General features: G+C 37.8%; 1 protein-coding gene across 3 annotated transcripts; it reads right to left on the bottom strand.

Moving 5' to 3' along the window:
• Positions 1–5,585: 5,585 nt before the first annotated feature.
• On the bottom strand, positions 5,586–20,943 carry nlrx1 (NLR family member X1). Of its 3 annotated transcripts, none has more exons than XM_007258873.4 (9): positions 20,791–20,943; positions 15,985–16,116; positions 15,789–15,858; positions 15,611–15,690; positions 13,803–14,425; positions 10,968–12,391; positions 9,342–9,428; positions 7,518–7,769; positions 5,586–6,473 (listed from the first exon to the last, which is right to left on the bottom strand). In XM_007258873.4, the coding sequence occupies exons 2-9, from the start codon at positions 16,091–16,093 to the stop codon at positions 6,119–6,121; spliced, it is 3,000 nt and encodes a 999-aa protein (XP_007258935.3). In that variant the 5' UTR covers positions 16,094–16,116; positions 20,791–20,943; the 3' UTR covers positions 5,586–6,118. The 3 variants fall into 3 exon arrangements, with proteins under 3 accessions (XP_007258935.3, XP_022530994.2, XP_007258936.3); XM_022675273.2 differs by having other exon boundaries at positions 15,789–15,834; XM_007258874.4 differs by lacking the exon at positions 9,342–9,428.
• Between the last annotated feature and the right edge of the window lie 238 nt (positions 20,944–21,181).

Genomic DNA, 21,181 nt, shown 5'->3' with positions numbered 1-21,181 from the left:
CGAATGGGTAACGTCTCGGCGGCATAGTCGAAAGGCTAAGGCTAATGCTACCGCAAAGGCCACAGCCAGCCCACCTAAACACCACGCTCCCCCAGTTCACGTGTCAAACAGGTTTGCCCCGCTCAGTGAAGCACCAACTGAGGAGCCTGTTAAAGGTACTCTGGTGATAGGAGACTCTATCGTCCGACACGTGAAATTAGCTACTCCTTTAGGGGCACCAGCGGCAACAGTTACTTGTTTACCGGGAGCCAGAGCACCGGACATTAGTGGCAACCTTAGGTTAGGGAATAGGAGATATTCGAGGGTAGTAATTCATGTAGGGGCCAATGATATTCGTCTGCGGCAGTCTGAAGTAACTAAGGCTAATATTAAAGAGGTGATTAAACAGGCCCAGACGCTGTCCGAGGAAGTAATCTGCTCTGGCCCCATCCCAATGAGGCGTGGTGATGAAGCTTACAGCAGGCTTTCTTCGCTGAACCGCTGGATGTCCAAGTGGTGTGCAGAAAATCATGTGGGCTTTATAGATAACTGGCTACACTTTGAGGGCAAGCCTGGTCTTTTAGGTAGGGATGGTGTCCACCCCACGCGGGAGGGTGCTGCCTTACTTTCATGCAGCATAGCTCATAGTCTTTTAGTTAGTCGGCAGAGTAGTATTAGAAGCTGCTGACAATCCAGAGCCGGGACCAGGCCGCAGACAGAGAGGCTTAACCGACCGTCTGCGAGCTGCAAAGAGACGTTACCTAGATACCAATGTATTCAGACTGTGTCTGTCCCCCGAGTCAAACAAAAACATCAAAAAACTAAAACAGTAAATCTAAATAACTTAACTTATATTAAACAATCATATCCAGACTGTAGTACTAACATTTCAAGCCTAAAGATTGGTTTACTTAATATTAGATCTCTAAATTCAAAAGCAGTTCTGGTGAATGAAATGATAACTGATCAGAAATTCGATGTTCTGTGTCTGACAGAAACCTGGATTAGGCCAAATGAATATGTAGCATTAAATGAAGCCACCCCTGCAGGCTATAATTATATACACAATCCGAGATTGTCCGGTAGAGGAGGTGGGGTCTGCATACTTTTCCAAAGTACCTTAGTTAGCAATCAGAAACACTATGAAAATTTTACTTCTTTTGAGCTTCTTTACACCAGTATAATTAATCCAGTTACAAAAAAGAATGCATTTTCTTTAATTAACATCTACAGACCACCAGGGCCCTATTTAGAATTTTTAAAAGAATTTAGTGATTTTGTCACAGACTTAGCAGTAAGTAATGATAAAGTGATTATAGTTGGAGACTTCAACATTCATTTCGAAAAATTGGATGATCCATTAAAAAAGGCATTCACATCGATTTTAGACTCAGTTGGTATTATTCAAAATATAACAGGACCTACTCATTACTGTAATCATTCTCTGGATTTAGTTTTGACCCTGGGTATGAGCATAGATAACCCGAATATTCGTTCTCAAACCTCCGCAATTTCAGATCATTACCTTATTTCATTTAAATTACATCTCAGTCATAATATACGTACATCCCCTAGCTACTCTGTAAAACGTTCAATTACGCCTTTTACAGCCCAACAATTTACAGATAAGCTTCCAGACTTATCAACTCTAATGTACTCTCCTGTAGACCCAGTAGAACTAGACAAACTAACCGAAGGTTTAGAAAATACCTTTCGCTCTACCTTAGATGTTGTAGCACCCCTTAAACACAAAATAGAGAGACAGAAAAAGCTCGCACCGTGGTACAATGATCAAACTCGTACCTTAAAGCAGTTAGTACGAAATTTAGAGCGTAAATATCGATCAACTAAACTGGAAGTGTTTCACTCTGCGTGGAAAGACAGTCTTGTTAAATATAGAAAAGAACTTAATAAAGCCCGCTCAGCATATCTGGCCTCACAGATCGAGATTAATAAAAATAATCCTAGAGTTCTCTTTAGTGTTATTTCCAAATTAACTAAAAACCAGGCAGGTACTGAACCTCAGATTCCAGCCATTCACACCAGCAACGATTTTATGGACTTCTTCAATAGTAAAATTGAAAACATTCGGGATAAAATTAAACAGATAAATATTACATCCTCTCTGTCATCTGGTCTGGCTGATCTAGAACAAAACCCTGTTACTGAAGTTAGGTTGGAAGTCTTTAACCCACTTCCACAGCTAGAACTAGAGAAAATTATCTCCTCTTCAAACAGCACAACCTGCACACTTGATGCTGTTCCCACAAAATTACTAAAACAGGTACTGCCAGATATAATTAAACCTCTGTTAATGATAGTAAACTCATCGCTCGCCCTGGGCCATGTACCCAAAGCCTTTAAAACAGCTGTAATTAAACCTCTGATCAAGAAACCAAATCTTGATCCTAGTGTACTGTCTAACTATAGACCTATTTCAAACTTACCGTTTATTTCTAAGATTTTAGAAAAAGCTGTAGCCCAACAACTTTGCTCTTACCTGCAAAGAAACCAGATCTATGAAAAATTTCAATCTGGATTTAGGCCTTATCATAGCACTGAGACAGCTTTAGTTAGAATAACAAACGATCTACTTATAGCCGCCGACCAAGGCTGTGTTTCCTTACTCGTACTTCTCGATCTGAGCGCAGCCTTTGATACAATAGATCATACTATCCTTTTAGAAAGACTAGAGAACATGGTCGGTGTAACCGGAACTGCCTTAGCATGGTTTAAATCGTACTTAACCGATCGATATCAGTTTGTGAGGATAAATGATATGTCTTCCAGTTATACCAAGGTAAGATATGGAATTCCACAAGGCTCTATATTAGGACCGTTATTATTTACATTATATATGCTCCCACTGGGCAAAGTTATTAGAAAACATGATGTAAATTTTCATTGTTATGCGGATGACACGCAGCTCTTCATATCAGCCAAACCTGACGACAGAGTGAGATTAAAGAAAATCGAGGATTGTGTAGAAGATGTAAAATCATGGATGTCGCACAACTTCCTCCTATTAAATAGTGATAAAACAGAAGTTCTCCTATTAGGCCCCAAAGCTGCTAGAAATAAATTATCAGACTTAATGCTAAATCTGGCTGACTTCTCAGCCACCCCTGGTTCAGCAGCTAAAAACCTTGGAGTTATCATAGATTCAGATCTAGCATTCGATAAACACATATCTAATGTTACTAGAACAGCTTTTCTACACCTCCGTAACATCGCCAAGCTAAGAAATGCCCTATCACTGCATGACGCAGAAAAATTAGTACATGCCTTTATTACCTCAAGGCTAGATTATTGTAATGCGCTACTGTCTGGATGTTCCGGCAGTAACTTAAATAAACTTCAGCTAGTTCAAAATGCTGCAGCCAGGGTCCTTACTAAAACTAGAAAATTTGACCATATTAGTCCAGTACTATCAGCACTGCACTGGCTTCCAGTCAAATTCCGCATAGACTATAAAATTCTCCTGTTAACGTATAAAGCCCTACACGGACTCGCTCCTGAGTATTTACAAGACCTCATCTCCTGTTATGAACCACCGCGATTACTCAGATCTCAGGGTGCTGGTTTATTAGTAGTGCCTAAAATTCAGAGGAGCTCTGCAGGAGGAAGAGCTTTCTCTTATAAAGCGCCTCAACTCTGGAATAATCTCCCCGAATATGTTCGGGACTCAGACACAGTCTCAATCTTTAAGTCTAGACTGAAAACTTACTTGTTTAGTTTAGCTTTTGGTAATTAATGTTTTTCCCTTTAGATAAGGCTGCAGATTCAGGGGTTCATGGACAGAGGAAATTGTGGTAAACTGAGATGCTGGTGCTGTTGTTCTCCCACTGCACACGGTCACACAGGTTTGTGGACGATGGAGTGGGTGGATGCTGGTGTTTCAGGGTGCCTCCATGTCTATGTTACCTTCTGGCTCTCTGCCTTTAGTTAGGCTGTTTTATTCAGTTCTGCCGGAGTCATTTGCCACACTCTGATAATGTTTTAATATTCTCAGTTTTGCATAAATCCAGTCAAAACTAATTCCATCTCTCTGCCTTCCTCCGAGTTACTGACTGCCCACCCGTCTGACCCGATACCGATGTTGGACCCTCAGGCTCTCGCGTCTCCTGTCCGGCCAGACTGATGGAAGTTTCTGAAGTCAGCTCTTCTCCACCACCACCACAGATCAGCTGCTCATCGACCATCTTACTCTCCACTTCAGAATACATCCAAGCCATTAGTGGCGCTATTACACTCCTGAGTACATAAAACCTATATAGATGTATAAAAGACTTTTTAAATTTCTATTAAAAGCCGTTTGACCAGTGGTAGGATGGTCCCCCCTTTAATGTGAGTCTTGGTCCTCCCAAGGTTTCTTCCTCCTCCTGCAGCTCTGAGGGAGTTTTTCCTTGCCTCCGCGCTCACTGGGGGTTCTGTATTCTGTATTTTCTATGTGTAATGTTTTGCCTGATTCTTTGTCCTGTAATCATGTTTCTGTAAAGCTGCTTTGTGCCAACACCTGTTGTAAAAAGCGCTATACAAATAAATTTGATTTGATTTGATTTGATTTGATTAGTTCATTCACTAGTTCATTCATCTACTGTTTACGTATCTTTTGCACTGTTTACGTATCTTTTGCACTGCTTAATTTAATTTAAATTATTATATAACTGTGTATTTGCACTTTCTGTTTGGCTGACATCAGTTATCCTCACATTATGCACATCAACTGGTGTTCACTGTCTATTGTGTTCAACTGCACTACCTCCTCTATCTAATGCATTATATCAAAATATACCAAACCTGTGTTATGGTGCATTACGACACTACATTGTACAACGTTCTTACGAACATAAATTATAAGGGATTATAAGCCCTTTCTGTTTAAACCCTTATACTTGTAGTTTATAATGTGTATTGAATGTCGCTTTAAGTACTTATGAGTTATTATACAGACTTATTACAGTCAATATAAGGTATTATGCATGTCATATAATGCATTATAAATGCATTTATAATACATTATAAATACAAGGTTTCATAGGAAGTGTTACCAAAGTCTTTTTTATTACAGGTTTGTTTACTTAGCTGAGCTTTACTTATTAACTTAGTTAGCTACTCCCCCCACCACCACCACCACCACCCAGCATATAGACCTGCAGAATTAATAGTTCCTTATAGTGTCTCCTAAAATGCAGCTAATAACCTGGTACGCTTTATAGTGCGAAAAATACACTACTCTTGAAGTAATATAATACAGGAAATTGACAAATCCTGCACCTAACAGCTGGGGTTATGCATAGGGCTCAGCCAGGATCTACTACTCACTCAACTAACAACAATAGCAAAACCACCACAATCTGATACTGGCTCGACAAGAATCCAGAAGCACAGCCTAACACTATGTTCATGGTCCATTGCCTCAACTGCCAAGTAACAGACCTACCAAAAAATAACCTATGAACAAACAGAATCCCTCCTTAATCTAAGCTCACTTCCTTTAACTATGGCAACAACACACCTACCTAAGCACAATCACACACAATAAATCACATTATAAGTTGCGTGAGCAGAACACAGCAACCACTACCATCTGATATATCTGAAAATATTAATATGCAGATAACTTTAATCCTTTAGTTTCATATCGTGCATGTTGAATACTACTTGACTTGGTAGTATTTTTTACTTGGTCAGTCTGTCAGTCTGTAATGTAATGTTTTAATAACACTGTTCTTGTCATCTCAACCACAATATGCTACAATATTTACGTAGTTTTCTCCATTATTATTTAATATAAACCAAAAATAGCTTCTTTTCATAAACCATTCCTGTTAGTTTGGCATGAAACAAGTTTAAGCCACCAAGTATAAAATGAAATGCTGCTTACTTAGACACGATGCTCGGACAGGAAATGAATTTGATGTTGCTACCTTGATAATATCATATATTGCCATCATTTCTTGCATTTCACATGAATCCACTGTCTCAAAATGAGATTTTTATGATGTCTATGAAATACAGCATCACACAAATAAACAACAATAAAGCCTAGTATCTCTCCAACATGAACAAACACAAATTATTACCATAAAGAAGGAACTGACCTTATAAATCACCTGAGTACAGTAAATCAGTCCCATCATTTAGTAACAGGTTTGGTTCCTGTGGTGCTCCCTTTCTCCAGCATGCGGAGGGTCCGCCTGACCATCCTCTCCACTCTGTGGAAGTGAAGCCTCTTCCAGAAGCTCTGGTTCTGCTTGCGGCCCCACTCCAGATCCTTCAGAAAGACCAGGAGCTGTTCCCGTACGCGTTCCCTCTCCCAAGAAAGGGAGTTCTTCCCGATTACGCTGAGGATGGGGTGCCAGTCCTCTGAGATGTCCGAGTCCGCAGTGACAGAAGCCAGAGCCTTCACCCGTCTTCCATTTTTCTCCTGAGGAACCCCACGAACATGCAGTGACTGCTTCCCTACGTCCGTCAGCTGGTTCAGATACAGGCTGAAAAATAGCATTTTTAATATTAATATTAATTCAGTTTGATAAACAGTGTGTACCCTTTTGAAATTTTCTAAAGTAGTCCCGGGTTTTTCCAATTTTAACTTTTCATTCCAGATAAACGTAGGCACACGTGATCAGTTGAGTAAATAAGGTGTGCTGCTGGATCACGTGACGCTACAGTGTTCATGCTCTCCGAGCTTCTGATTTCCCTCACCTGTCTGTGTTAGTATAAATACCCCTCTGTTGCAAATGCTATTGGGCTGTTATGAGTACTGAATCTAGATCTCTAGCTCTTTTACTATAACAGTATGTTAATATTATTTTCCTCAATGCACGTTGCACGTTCCAAGACGGACCTCTTGGATCGCCGTGTGTGGGCGTGTCCGTGACGTTTTTGATATTTAAATGAAGCAAAAGAAGTAATATAATATATATTGCTGTAATATATAGTTCTAAAACTCCATATTCCACCATTTTCAGCTTCTCTTCTGTGGTTAAAACTGTGCTGAACTTATTTGCCAGACAGCGAGGCTGCGTTCAGTGCAACGCAACCCAGCATGAACCGTGACATGCAGCGTCTCTCTCTCTCTCTCTCTCTCTCTATTGAAATGAATAGGATGTGTCGGGGCTTAAGTGCCAGTGGATATGTACTGTAACCGTTTGTTTGTTTCCTATTGATACTGACTCATTTCTGTGTTTTTTTCTGTGTTTGACTACTCTTTTGCCTTACCCTTAACATTGTTTGTGTACCACTCCTGAACCTATTCATGTAATTTTCTTTTGGTCTCTTAATTTTTTCCAGGGGTGTATATCAGTCTTACAGGTACATTAAGAACAGTCAGAATTAAACAGCCTGTTCAGGAGTGAGGGAAATTTTAACCAAAGGAAAATACTCTCTTCTTGGAAGACGTACAATTTAAGGGCCCTTATCTGAAGCAACCATGAAAAACCTTGCTGGGAAATTAATATATATAGATTTTTTCAGATTTGTTTCTATTTACAGCTTAAAATACAAATAAAACATGAAAATACAGTCACACTCACTGTACTGTGTGAATGGTCGGGTGCTCTCTGCATGCATCGACCAGTGCGAGAGCTGCACTGTCTCCGATGTTGTTGTACGCCACATTCAGCTCCTGTAATCCAGAGTGCTGACTGAGCCTTTCAGCCAACTCAAACGCAGCGCCATCTCCCAGACCAGTGTGCATCAAAGACAGCTTTTGCAAAGACTTGTTACCAGGCAGAGCATCCAGCAGATGAGTGACTCCTCTGTCTGATAAGAGGTTATCACACAAGCTGTAGGGCGAGAAATTGGATTAAAAATGAGATGGAAGACATTATACAGCCTGCAACATTTGATTACGAGCTCATATTTCTAAAATAACAAACTATAAAAATAATACAACCTAAAGAAAGTACTGTCTATGAGTAGGCTTAAAGGAGAACTCTCCCTAACTCTAACTCTGGTTCTTGAACAGTTCCGTTGTTTTCTACTAAAATAACTCTGGTTGTTAACCCGATTACGTTGTTTTCCACAAAAAAAAAAACTTTGGTTACTCAACCAGGTCCGTAGTTTTCTACTAAAAGAAGTCTGGTTTTTGAACCAGTTCCATTGTTTTCCACAAAAAAAATGGTTATTGAACCAGTTCCGTTGTTTTCTAACAAAAGAACTCTGGTTCTTGAACTGTAAAACTGACTTTTAGTGTAGTAAAACTTGATAAAGAGTACTTACCTTTGTTGAGTAGCTCACCTCCGCTCTCCTGCAGCTTTCTGAGATCCAGCGATTTTGTGTTTTTGCCCAACACTCTTTATAACGGCCACTTCGGGGCATATTTTGCCCCTGATAAACCACTTTTTTACACTATAATCCAGGCTCAAAGTAGCTCCACATCTCATTAGTAGAATCCAGAGAGCTCTGACATTTAAAACGAGGCATTCATAACTTTAAAACTGCACAAGAAGCTTATTAAAAACCACTGTTTACATCCTGTAGTGCAGGTAAATCTCCGGGCACCACCATCATTGCACTGATAATGCCATAGATCTATATATATATATACATAGACTCTGCATAGCCTGCCCCCTGGCATAGCAGCCTGCGCACAGCGCATTTATTTATTTACACTGAGGAAGGTGTTTAATACATCTATAACAATCACAACTCTACCAATTTATACAGAATTTTTCACAAGATTTGGTTTTGTTACAAACGGCAGAGATGTAGTAATGATTCAGGACGCTGTCACACATTACAAATATGTAATTTCATGCTGAAATACTTTATTAAAATTATTCTCTTTAACAAAGATAGACATATGGTATGGTTACCTGCGCTACGGGATGTAAACAGTGGTTTTTAATAAGCTTCTTGTGAACTTTTAAAGTTCATAATTCCTCGATTTAGGTATCAGAGCTCTCCGGATTCTACCAATGAGGTGTTTGAGCCTAAATAACTGTGTAAAAAGTGACTTACCAGAAGCAAAATATATCCCGAAGCAGCCGTTGTAAAGAATACTGGGCAAAAAGCACAAAGTTGCTGGATCTCAGAAAGCTGCAGGAGAGCAGGGGTGAGCTCTTCAACAAAGGTTTGAACTCAAGTTTTACTACAACAAAAGTAAATTTTACACCAGAGTTGTCCTTTAATTCCCATCCAGGAAACACTACTCTAGCCGATTCAGTGATAAAATATTGGGTAAATGTGGTAGCAAGTTTGTTTCAGTGTAAAAAACACTTATTTATTCTCATTGTTTCTCAGTACAGCTGGAACTGGAGTAGAATGTCTTTATTTTTAATTTACATCTTTTATTTTGCACTATAAGCAAACAAATGAACAAATAAACAACAATCTGCAGATGAAGTCAATCTTACTGTAATGTTTTAACTGTACAGTTGGGTTCTAGTAGCAGATCTCGAAGCAGAATGCAGGATTCTGAATCCAGGCGGTTAAACTGCAGGCTAAAAACAATACAAAAATACACACAAACACAGCAATCAAAAATACACACGCATGCCATTAGTTTTTTATCAATTAAAAAACCAATGAGGTCAGTCTGCTTATTAGTTGTGGTAAAAAAGCAGGCAGTCACAGCATACTATATATTTTTTATATAATGCATATAAAACAGCATACACTATATTTATAAGGCATATTCCACTGAATCAGTGCCATTTCTGTCCCCCGGAAATTATATGTATTAAAATGCACACAAAATAACGTTTATACATAATTTTTATACTAAAATACATTTTATTACGAAGCATAGTGTCTTGTACATTGACCTAATTGCAAATGTAAGATAATATTTTCACTCAGTCCTGTTATCTTTCATGTTTTTGCTAATTCTACGCTAAAACTCAGTCCTGTTAATCATAACACAAAGAGTAACAGGACTGAGTCCCAGTAACTATGCCTGTATGTTCAGTACGGGTAGGCGATATGCCCCTAAAATAATATCACAATATTTAATGGTATTTTCGTGACAGCGATATGCTTGCCGACATGACAAAACATTGAATTAAAAATAATTCAATTTATACGGCATATTTATATGGGCAATAAGATCAAAAATGTGTATCATGGTATTTTTTTTAGGTTCTGACAGTTTTACGGTATATCACAGTATTTTATTATTTTATCTCTTTTTTTTTTTTAGCTTTTTTTTTTTGCATGACTGGGCTTTAATATAGGTTTGTGACTCATATATGTGCCTGACTGGAATACATATATATGCTTTAAATTAAGGATTTGATTACTATTGGGTTTTAATTTGTCCCACAAAATATATACACAATATATGAATAAATCACAGTAGGACAGAGCGTTTGACCCCACAGAGCTAAGCTACCACAACTCCAGTGTGTTAGCTTGTTATGCTAACTGGCTAGCGTTAGCTAGCAAGCTGTATTTTGTCGCTGTCCAATGAAAAACAAGTATCTCTAAAAAAAACAGCTTTACAACTTTACAGGAGAGACAAAAAACCTTCTAAACTCTTCTAAACTTTCAATAGAAGTCAATGTAAAAAATAGTTTATTTCAGGTTATTTTAAATTATTTCTATTGGTCCCTTCATCATGAAATTTTCGCACAGTCTGAGGGACAATTAATGTGTTTAAATTATGTAGTAAACTAAAAATTGACAAAAATGGAGACAGCTACGATTTGCTTCTTTGGCGGTGCTGTTCTAAACAGCGCTCCGCAGTGCCTCTAGTGGTATGGCGGTGTGTGAAAAATGCATACCGATTTTCATTTCCCCTCCGATAAAAACCGACATTAACCGATATACCACCCAACACTACTACAAACTTACTTTCATCAGTATTACTAATAAGGTATTTATTAGTTAAGCAGAGTAGATCTTGTAGACCTGTATATCTTGTGATTGGTAAGCTTTTAAAACACGCACTTTGTCCAAAAACAAGCAATTATTAGTGATATAAGCACTTAGAAGATCCATCCTCAAATGCACACAATGCCTAAAACAAAGGTTGTACTCACTTGAGGCAGTGTGTGTTGTGGAAGGCAGGCCACAGCATGCTCAGGAGGTCTGGAGTAATGTGGCAGGAGGAGAGGTTGAGCTCGTCCAGCAGGAAGCTGGAAGGTGTGCAGTCCAGGACGGAGCTCAGCACGAAGCACTTGAGTGGGGTCATGCGCACAGTGGACAGGTTGACCACCTTGACGGATTTCAGCACTTCACTCGTGAGCCGGGGGTTCTGGAACTCGTACAGCAGGAGCAGGAGGTCCATCAGCTCTGTGGCGGGCTGCTGCTTGCGGCTCTCCTTGATCAGCTGCTTCTTCAGGGTCCGGGTGATCTGGGCCACGGTGGTGCTCTTGATGTCGCAGCCGAGCTGGTCCAGGAGCCTTCGGTTGCCGTAATGAAGGAGCCCTCCCATAAAGATGGGGTACAACTCGAAGGACTTGGTGTCGGCTTCTTGCTTCAGCTGCGGGCCTTGAACTCCTAGTAAACTTTGCTCAACTTGATCGAGAACGTCTTCGTTGTAGCTGTCTTCCGAGCGGAACATCTCCGCAGCCATGGTGTTGGCGATGCGACCCTTGCTGAGGGCGCTGAGCCGGTCGAAAAGTTTCGGGAAGAGCTTTAATAGGTTGAAAATGGCAAAGATCCTGAAAGGTATGAGCTTGGAGAGAATGTTCATTATGCTGGAAAGGTCTTCGCTGGTTTGTCCGACGATGTCCGATACTTCCTTGGTCACTTTCTCTAAAGCGCTCTTGTTCTCCCCAAGAACGACGTAAAGGGCAGACAGGTATTCTTGCATTGCTGGAATAGCGAACACGTACCGTTTCTCGCTGGATTCGGTAACGATTCTATTATACTCTACACAAGGCACAAGGAAAAAGTCTAGTACGTCCGTGCGAAACACAGCCAGTTGCCGAAGCTCTTCGTCGGTTTTGGTCTTACCACCAATCCACTGTTCCAGATCACTCTCGGAAAAGGACGCACGCTTACTGGTGACCCCGTCGAAAGCCAGTTTCCCGACAGTTCTAACCACGTACAGCATCAGCGACGTCTGCTGCTCCTGAGAAGACATGCTTCCCGTGGCCATCACCTCTCCTCCAAAGTTGAGCCTAAGGAAGCTGGTGTAGATACCAGTCAGAGTGCGAATAGGTGCCTTGACGTCAGTAAAGTGCAGAAAATGCAGGGTGGCGCAGGTGAGCCAGCAGTACGAGGGTAAAAAGCAGGCTGCTGCTAGCTGGCTCTCTCGCTGCAGGTTGAGGTAGAGCATCTCGATCAAAGATTCTGCTTCCTTGTCCGGCTTCCCTCTACTCTGCAGTAGCAGTCTGCTGGTGAAGTAGGCTCTCTGACGATCAGGGTCATTGAAGCCGCAGATTTGAGCGTAGCGGCCCACATATTTCTTAGGGATACGATCCACGGCGGACAGGCGGGTGGTGACCAAGATGCTGGCCTGAAACGTCAAATTTCAGATCAGAACATCAAATTTCAAAAAATCATTCATACAATACAGTGAATAGTCTGCATATATTTGTCATGAGCACATGTTTAAGGTTAATTCAAGTCAGCTAAAATAGTATGGATGATAGGGATAAGTGATATGGCCTTAAAATAACATCACAATATTTTATGGTATTTTAAGGTATATTAAAAAATGCAAGGATTTTTTTGTCAGATTTGTAACAGAAGTCAATGATCCAGAATGATCAGTCATGATACTAATAATAATAATGCACTCCAAATATCTCCATATATCCAGGATTAAAGTTAAATAAATGATATTGTACAGATATAATCTGTATCTAGTAGATATATAATGGGAAATGAGAACAGTGTGAATTTTTTCTTTTGATAAAAACAGTAAAAAAGTAGAACCCTGATGTGATAATTAGAGGTGGGTGATATGGCTCCATATTTCAGGGTATAATATCAATCATCACCATATTCAAAAATGTTGGTGATATTACGATATGGCACACCTTTAATGGAAAACAATAGTAATAATAATAATAATAATAATAATAGAAAAAAAAAGGTCCAGCGGAGAGACCTACAGATTTAGAAGAAAAACCAATGCGACACCCCTGTTCCTTACTAGCATTGCAATTAATGCGCCTTATAATGCAAAAAATACTGTAACGATTAGTCGACAATGGAATTTGTAGTTGATTAATCAGATATACAGCTCTGGACAAAAAAAAGAGACCCCTTAAAATGATGAGTTTCTTTGATTTTACCTTTTCGATTAAAAACCTCTGGAATATAATCAAGAGGAAGATGGATGATCACAAGCCATCAAACCACCAAACTGAACTGCTTGAATTTTTGCACCAGGAGTAAAACAGCATAAAGTTATCCAAAAGCAGTGTGTAAGACTGGTGGAGGAGGAGAACATGATGCTAAGATGCATGAAAAAAAACAGTGATTAAAAATCAGGGTTATTCCACCAAATATTGATTATTTCTGAACTCTTAAAACTTTATGAATATGAACTTGTTTTCTTTGCATTATTTGAGGTCTGAAAGCTCTGCATCTTTTTCGTTATTTTAGCCATTTCATATTTTTCTAATTTTCTGCAAATAAATGACAGTATTTTTTTATTTGAACAATGTTCATTTTATTCAAAGATATACCTACAGTATAAATAGCAAAATTAGATAAACTGATTCAGAAACTGTAGTGGTCTTTTAATTTTTTCCAGAGCTGTATATTTTAACGTTTTGTTATATGACCAAAAATGCTGTTTGAAAATAACCTAGAATATAAAGATATTACTTTAGGACCATATTGCCCACTTCTATGCAACACACACACACACACACACACATATATACAATATATTTAGCAATATCGTACACACACACCTCAGGTAGGAGGTACTTCCTCAGCAGGTTCACAACAACAGCTTCTGATGAAAGGACCTCGTTAGGATCGCTGCACAGTTCACTGGAGCCAATCCTAAAGTCTAACTTCATCTTCTCCATGCCGTTAAAGATGAAGAGAACCTCCCTGGCCTGGTCTCCCTCTCCGCTGAGAAACGGTGTCCTGCGGAGGTGCATGTACTTCCTGCCCACAAGGTCCCTGAGGGACATGGGTTTGGACGAACGACAGAGATCCTCACAAGAGAAGGGCACCACCAGTTTAAACTGGGAGAGCTTTGATCCAGAACACCAGTCCAACACCAGCTTACGAACGACCGTACTCTTCCCCGTACCGACGGCCCCGTAAAGCAGCACGTTGAGTCCTCTGCCATGTTCCTCGCTCTGACTGAGGTGAAAGAGCTGATCCACTGTGGGAGATCTGCTCACTGAAGCACTTTCCCTGTACGGGCTGATGGAAGAGCCTTCACCCTCCTCCGGGCGCTTCTCCAGGATGAGTGGCTCTACGTGCATGGTCTCAGGAGAAAAGTACCCACCAAACTGCTTTTCCTCCTGAGGTAAGTGATTAAACCACAGCATTAACTTGTGTTTGTGGATCTCTATGGGATCTGTGGGTCAAAAACAAGAAAAATTGTAATTAAATAAAAATAAAAATAGTCAATAAATGAAAAATAAAATATTCTAAAAGTATAAATACTCTATAATAGCTTATAACCAATAACTGGGAATTGGGGATAAAGCTGGGCGATATGAAGACAACCCTTTAACAGGATTATTTGAACATTTTACTTTACTTTATTGATTACGATCAATAAACCATTCGATTATTTGACGGACATGATGTTTTCCACTGAGCTCCAGGAATGGCTCAGTATTTGACGATGTCTCTTTTGTGTTGCATCCATAGAAATAATATACATAGACCGGTGCCATCTATTGGAGCTGGCCGCCATATTGGATGGGTCTCCCCAAGTGCCGCATTTATTTGTACTAATACAACTAAGTAAAAATGAACATTGTTGTTTTATTCTATAAACTACAGACAACATTTCTCCCAAATTCCAGAAATGCAGAAAAGATGCAGAGCTTTCAGAACTCAAATAATGCAAAGAAAACAAGTTCATATTCATAAAGTTTTAAGAGTTCAGAAATAATCAATATTTGGTGGAATAACCGTGGTGGTTTTTAATCACAGTTTTTTTTTTCATGCATCTTGGCATCATGTTCTCCTCCACCAGTCTTACACACTGCTTTTAAATAACTTTATGCTGCTTTACTCCTGGTGTAAAAATTCAAGCAGTTCAGTTTGGTTTTATGGCTTTTGAGGTTTTCAATTTGGTCATGAATGTCTGTCATGTTTAGTTAATTTTTAATGAACAGCCCAGCCCTAGTTTAAGACAAATACGTTCCTGTTATTTATTTTGTTCATTTTATTAAACTTAAGAATGCAACACAGGATAGTCCTAAACAACTTTTTTTGGCAATTTACTTGACTATTTAGTATCATGATATTCTGTATCATTGACTTTTGTGACAAATCTGATAAAATTCTTGTATTCTTTAATATCGCCATATCATAACATATGCAATAATATTAAAATGTAATTTTCATTTTGTTGCAGTAGTGTATTCCTGATTATTTTTTTTTTAATTCCTTGTTTTGTCATATTGCCAAGAGTATCGTTATCATAAAAATAGCTTGAAAAATCGTGGTATTATTTAAGGGGTCATATTGCCCACCCCTAGTGCAAACCCCAAAAATATACATCAAAAATAACAAAATCCTAACTCACCTGTGTTGGATGCGCCAGAACAATACAACCTCACGGCACAGGATGAAGAACTCCATGAACTTCCAAAGAGACCGATCCACCTACAGAAGACAGATGACTTCAATTATTCATTTATACTATAAAAAGTAAAAATAATAAAACTATTTGTTATGAGATTGTTCAATTCATATTATCTTACTCAGGAAATAAGAATGGCCCAGTCTTTCTGGCATGACAGACACCGACTGGAGGAAGACTTAAATTAGCCCCTTATAAAGAATATAGATATATAATGCAAATCAGTAAATCAACAGAAATTAGAGTTTGAATGCAAATCAGCTGTAAATTAATCAGATTGTATATAAAGGCAGTTAAGATAAATGAGATAACTGTACTTCTCTGTGTAAAGGTTGGGTATGTTTTTTGGAGCTTGTCTTTTTGAGCTCCACAGGATCTTGTCCTTTTCAGAACTCCTGTTCTGGTCGTCCTCCCAAATCTCCACATTCTGTTCTCCTTCCAGACCCCACCTAATATAAAACATTACAGAACACTGTTTGTTAAAAACACACAAAATAAGAGAAATGAGATTTTTATGCCTCTCACCTTGAGGAAGCATCGTACAATTGTTTATAAGCTAACAAGAAAAGAAAACAGAACTGAAGCCAACATTGGTTAACAGAGTAAGGGGTGAGAGAAATGGCTTTCCTACCTAAAAGAATGGTCATTATAGCTTTTTACTTTTTTTTAAATTTGGTTTCTATGATCCGGATCAGTTGATGAGTTTGTGTTTATTTGGAGCTTCAGTTTCTCCCTCTGTTTGGTTTGGTTTTACACAGGCATAAACCTAAACGCACCAAAAAGTGCACCAATAAGCACCGAGTGGTAAAGCGTTGCCACTATGAGCGGGAGGTCGCAGGTTCGAACCCCCGCTCATGCAGCTTTACCATCAAGCTGCCTGCTCCCTCCGGGTGGGTACAGTAGATGGCGCTCTCTCCCCACATCACTCCTAGGGTGATGTCTGCAGCACAGGGCGTCTGTGAGCTGATGTTTCAGAACCGAGTCTGTGTGCTTTCCTCCGAGTGTTAGCGCTGTGATGCTACTCGGAAATGCTACAGCTTCAGCAGCAGCTGGAAAAGAAGCGGTGGCTGACTTCACATGTATCAGAGGAAGCGTGTGTTAGTCTTCTTAACCCTCCTGGTGTGTTGGGGGTGTCCTGATGAGGGGGTGGGGTGATTGGCCTTGTAAATTGGAGAAAAAATGGAAAAAAAATTTAATAAAATTATAAAAAAAAAAAAAAAGCGCACCAATAAACCATGCAAGGACATCGTCTCCTCTGATTGGTCAGAGCTGTCTGGCATGGGAGCAAGAAAGTAAATATATGGAAAAAATTCTGTGTTCCGGTGTGTATATCTGTATATCTGTGCAGTGTGAAGCTGCTTTGCTTTTAAACACAGTGTTTTTAATAAGACGTTCACTGCAGATGTACATTTATTAAACAAGGTCACGTGGCTGCGAGCAGTGAACACTACACTGCACAGCCCTTGCTCAGTGTGTAAACAGCATGGAGCAGCAGATACAGCATTTGTTCATAGCTGTGATAATTAGCATTATCTGGCTAATATATCAGATTAAACTGCACCTTATCAGCAGTTTTGCTTAAATAAAAGGAGTGTATAAGTTGAGATAGAGTCACATTGAGACCAGATCACGTTCTCACCACAAGCGAACCACACTAAGGGTACAAACCAACCAGAGTCTGTTTTAACTGAACCAAACAGTGCTGGAGTGAAAATACCCTAAAACTACTGGCCATTCATGCTTGGCATCATTAATTTGAATATGCAAATCTCCAAATGAGGCCATCATTTAAATAGCTCCCTTATAATTCTCACACTAATAGTATTGTGCTTTTTGTATTCTCACTAATTTAACTGGTATTTGCATTAAAGTATAACCTTTTAAATAAACTAATCTTACTTAAAACATGAGTAAACTCATGAGAATGCTTATTAGAACTAATGGAAAGACTTAATTATAATTATAATTTTGTAATAGAGCATGCAAGACTCACAGAAATGAGAAAGCAGAAACTAGCTCCGTATTCACTGTTCCTCTTTCCCTTAAAAATGATGCAGAAGTAACGCTAGCAGTTCACATTCTTATTACGTTAAAGCAGCTAGCGTGTAATTGATGCGTGTTTAATGCGAAAATGGAAACTGGAATAAGAATCCAAGTGATGTGCATCTGTGTGTTTTTTTATTTTTTGTGTAAAAATATGATTTTACAGATTTATCTAAAGACATTATTTCCATCTTTGTTCACATTAATTAGCCTCATCATCATTTACACAGTCCTATATTTATCGTTCCTGACAAAAAGAGGTTTATTCCTTTCAAACCCTGCGTCTATTACAATGGACATCGTGCAATTTAGTTTTTAATGTTTTTTTTTTTTTGCAAATAACTAACAGAATCTATCAGAATAGAGCAAAAACTAGCCAATGAACAAGTTGACAAGCCAATGAAACAGTCATTTAACAGCAGCTCAGGGATTAGAGTGTAGCAGCACTCTAAAGCCAACGAGGCAAAGTAATAAAAGCTAATTGTTGCTAATTGTTGTTTTAGAGTTTATTTTATTATTATGTACTATTATGTATGAATGGGTTGTGACGTAAAAAAGGTCAATATCAAATAAATATATAAAAAAAATTAAACACAGGCTTCTAATGCAATGGACATTAAAATGTTAAGTGGATTTAACTGGACATTATATTAAGGAATCAGCTCCCCAGAAATATTTGTGCTGCAGACAGCCGTAACTCTTTACTCAAAACTCATCTTTTTAGGGAAGCTTACTGCTGTTAATATATCTTTACTTGTATACTTTATTTATTTTTTTATTTTATTTTATTATCATTTTTTTTTATTTAAATACTTGCACTGTAACGTGTAAGTGATTGTATGCATGCTTGTTTTTATGCACTATACCTTTTGTCTATGGCTGTAGGCCTGTCACTATAAGGTTTTTTGTGGACGATATATTGTCTAAGAAATTATTGCGATACACAATATTTTTGTCATTTTAAGACTATTAAATGCCACTGACATAATGATAACAATAGCATAAAAATATACTATGAAGTAACAGTTATTGAAGCATGACTTGTCAAAATACTGTTCACTGTTATATATGTGATCAAACATGCAAATAATAACAATAGACGAAAAATATCACGATTATCAAAAAATATTGAGGTCATGTTCATTTATTGTATGATAAATCGATATTGGAATTATTGCGATAGGCCTATATTGCTGTGTTGTTAAGTGCTTTGAGTTTTCTGGACGTCAAAAAACAGCTAAGCACATCAAAACCCACTAACATGCAAAAGCTGATCTTGACCTGGATGTTTAGGTTAGATACAGAAGGTGTTTTCTTTACATGTAATATTGTTTGTAATATGTCCGTGGCCATAACTACAAATAAAATGCATTCATACAAAACACCTGTGGTAGATGTACTCAAGGCTGTTCAGTTTTAATATAGCATATCTTTCATTTCTTTAGAGTATGGGAACTATATTCATAAATCAATCAATTCAAATGTTTTTTTTAAATTATTTTTATGGTACTTTTTATTATTTTCTTTTAATTCTGGCAAAGGTGACATAAGGACGTCACAACCTTGTCATTTCTGTTTATATTCTATTTTGTATATTGTAAAGCACTTTGTGAGCTGTGTTTAAGAAGGAGCTATACAAATATCATTTATCATAGAAAAATAAATAATAATAAAATAATAATAATAAAAATTGGACACTTTTTTGCTTAGTAAACAATTTCATGTTTTTCTTCATAGTTCGCATGAATTTAATATTAACCTACAATGCAGAAAAAAAATAAAAGAATGATAAACACTTAATTTAAGGTGTGTCCAAACGTTTGACTGGTGTTTTTATTGTATTTTTAATTTGCTATTTTTCTTTTTATTCTGGCAAAGGTGACATAAAGGCATCATAAGTTTTCATAAGCCATTTCTGTTTGTATTCTATTTTCTGTAAAGCACTTTGTGGGCGGAGTTTAAAAAGGTGCTATACAAATAACATTTGTCATAATGCTACTACTACTACTAATAAATAAAAAATAATAATACAGCTAATAATAATAATAATAATAATAATAATAATAATAATAATAATAATAATACAGCTAAATAGTTGAACACTTTTTTCTCTTAACTAAATATACCATCAATTTATTTATTTATTTTTTTAAGGATTTTAAGCAGTTAAACAAATATAGCACGTGACATAAACGTGGGTAACAGTTTTATTTATTATATGATCCTTTTCCAGAGTTTAAACTTGCTGGGGTCAAATTGACTCCTGGGATAAAAAAAAGTTATCTAGTAAATTTAAATGTAAAAGGAGGGTTAAGAAATCAATGACGAACAGAGCACATTATTTTCACTATTTTCTGTATTTTCACGTTTATACAACACAGTATGGTATCGCAGTATGTTATAAAAAGCAGAATTGTGATACCTGGTGCATTTTAAAGCAGTTAATTAGCTAAATTACATTAACGTTACATTACAGTAACACAGGGCAGCACATTACAGTTAATAATTGAATAATTTGGGCAAAAATAATAAAACACGAACAGCAGCTGTCAGATACAGTCTATATTTACAGATACTTCATTCATACAGGGGTACAGCTCATTTCAGTGGGTCAATAAATCAATAAATATTAATCGATAGATAATCGTTTATTCATTCACTGCTGTTTAGCTAGGTTATGTTACTATGGTAACTAGCTTTAGCTAGTTAAGGTTAAGGTTATGGAGAAGAGGCTAACGGTAGGTTAGCTTCAGTTAGCTGTGTTTACCTCTGCAATATACAGCTTTTATTCGCTGTAAACGCGGTTATTTTAGCTCAGCTCTGTTCCTGCATTTAATTATAAGAGTTTAAAGCCCTGCTGTATGTTTGTCTGAGTCTGTTATTCCCTGTGTTTTAGTATATAAGCTATTTATTTATTAGTTAAACGGTGTAAACACATAGACAGTCTCTGTGTTTGTATCTTAGCTGCTGCAGCGGAGCAGCGACCTTGAGTTACTAAGCAGAAGAATAAGGATATAAGGATTATTAAGCGTTATTCAGGGTAATCTGTGTAAATTAACTAAATTAAAAGAAGGTCTTACCAATAACTGAGCATTATCTCATCGCAGCTTCAGTCAGGTTGTTGTATTTCAGTCACTAAAACACAGAGAAATGTCTCCCTGCGATCGTTCAGTCCAGCCTGACAGCACCCACACTTCCTGTACTCACACAGCACAACACCCCTCTATCTATATCTATCTATATCTATATATATCTATATATATCTATATATATATATATATATATATATATACAGCTCTGTAAAACTAAAAACAAGATATCACTTAAAAATGACGAGTTTCTTTGATTTTAGCAAACTGAAAACCTCTGGAATAAAATCAAGAGGAAGATGGATGATCACAAACCATCAAACCACCAAACTGAACTGCTTGAATTTTTGCACCAGGAGTAAAGCAGCATAAAGTTATCCAA

Source organism: Astyanax mexicanus, chromosome 18, assembly GCF_023375975.1.
Source record: "Astyanax mexicanus isolate ESR-SI-001 chromosome 18, AstMex3_surface, whole genome shotgun sequence".
Classification (NCBI taxonomy): Eukaryota; Metazoa; Chordata; class Actinopteri; order Characiformes; family Acestrorhamphidae; genus Astyanax; species Astyanax mexicanus.
Note: the sequence above shows the minus strand (reverse complement) of the source record. Positions and strands in the feature narration are given on the sequence as shown.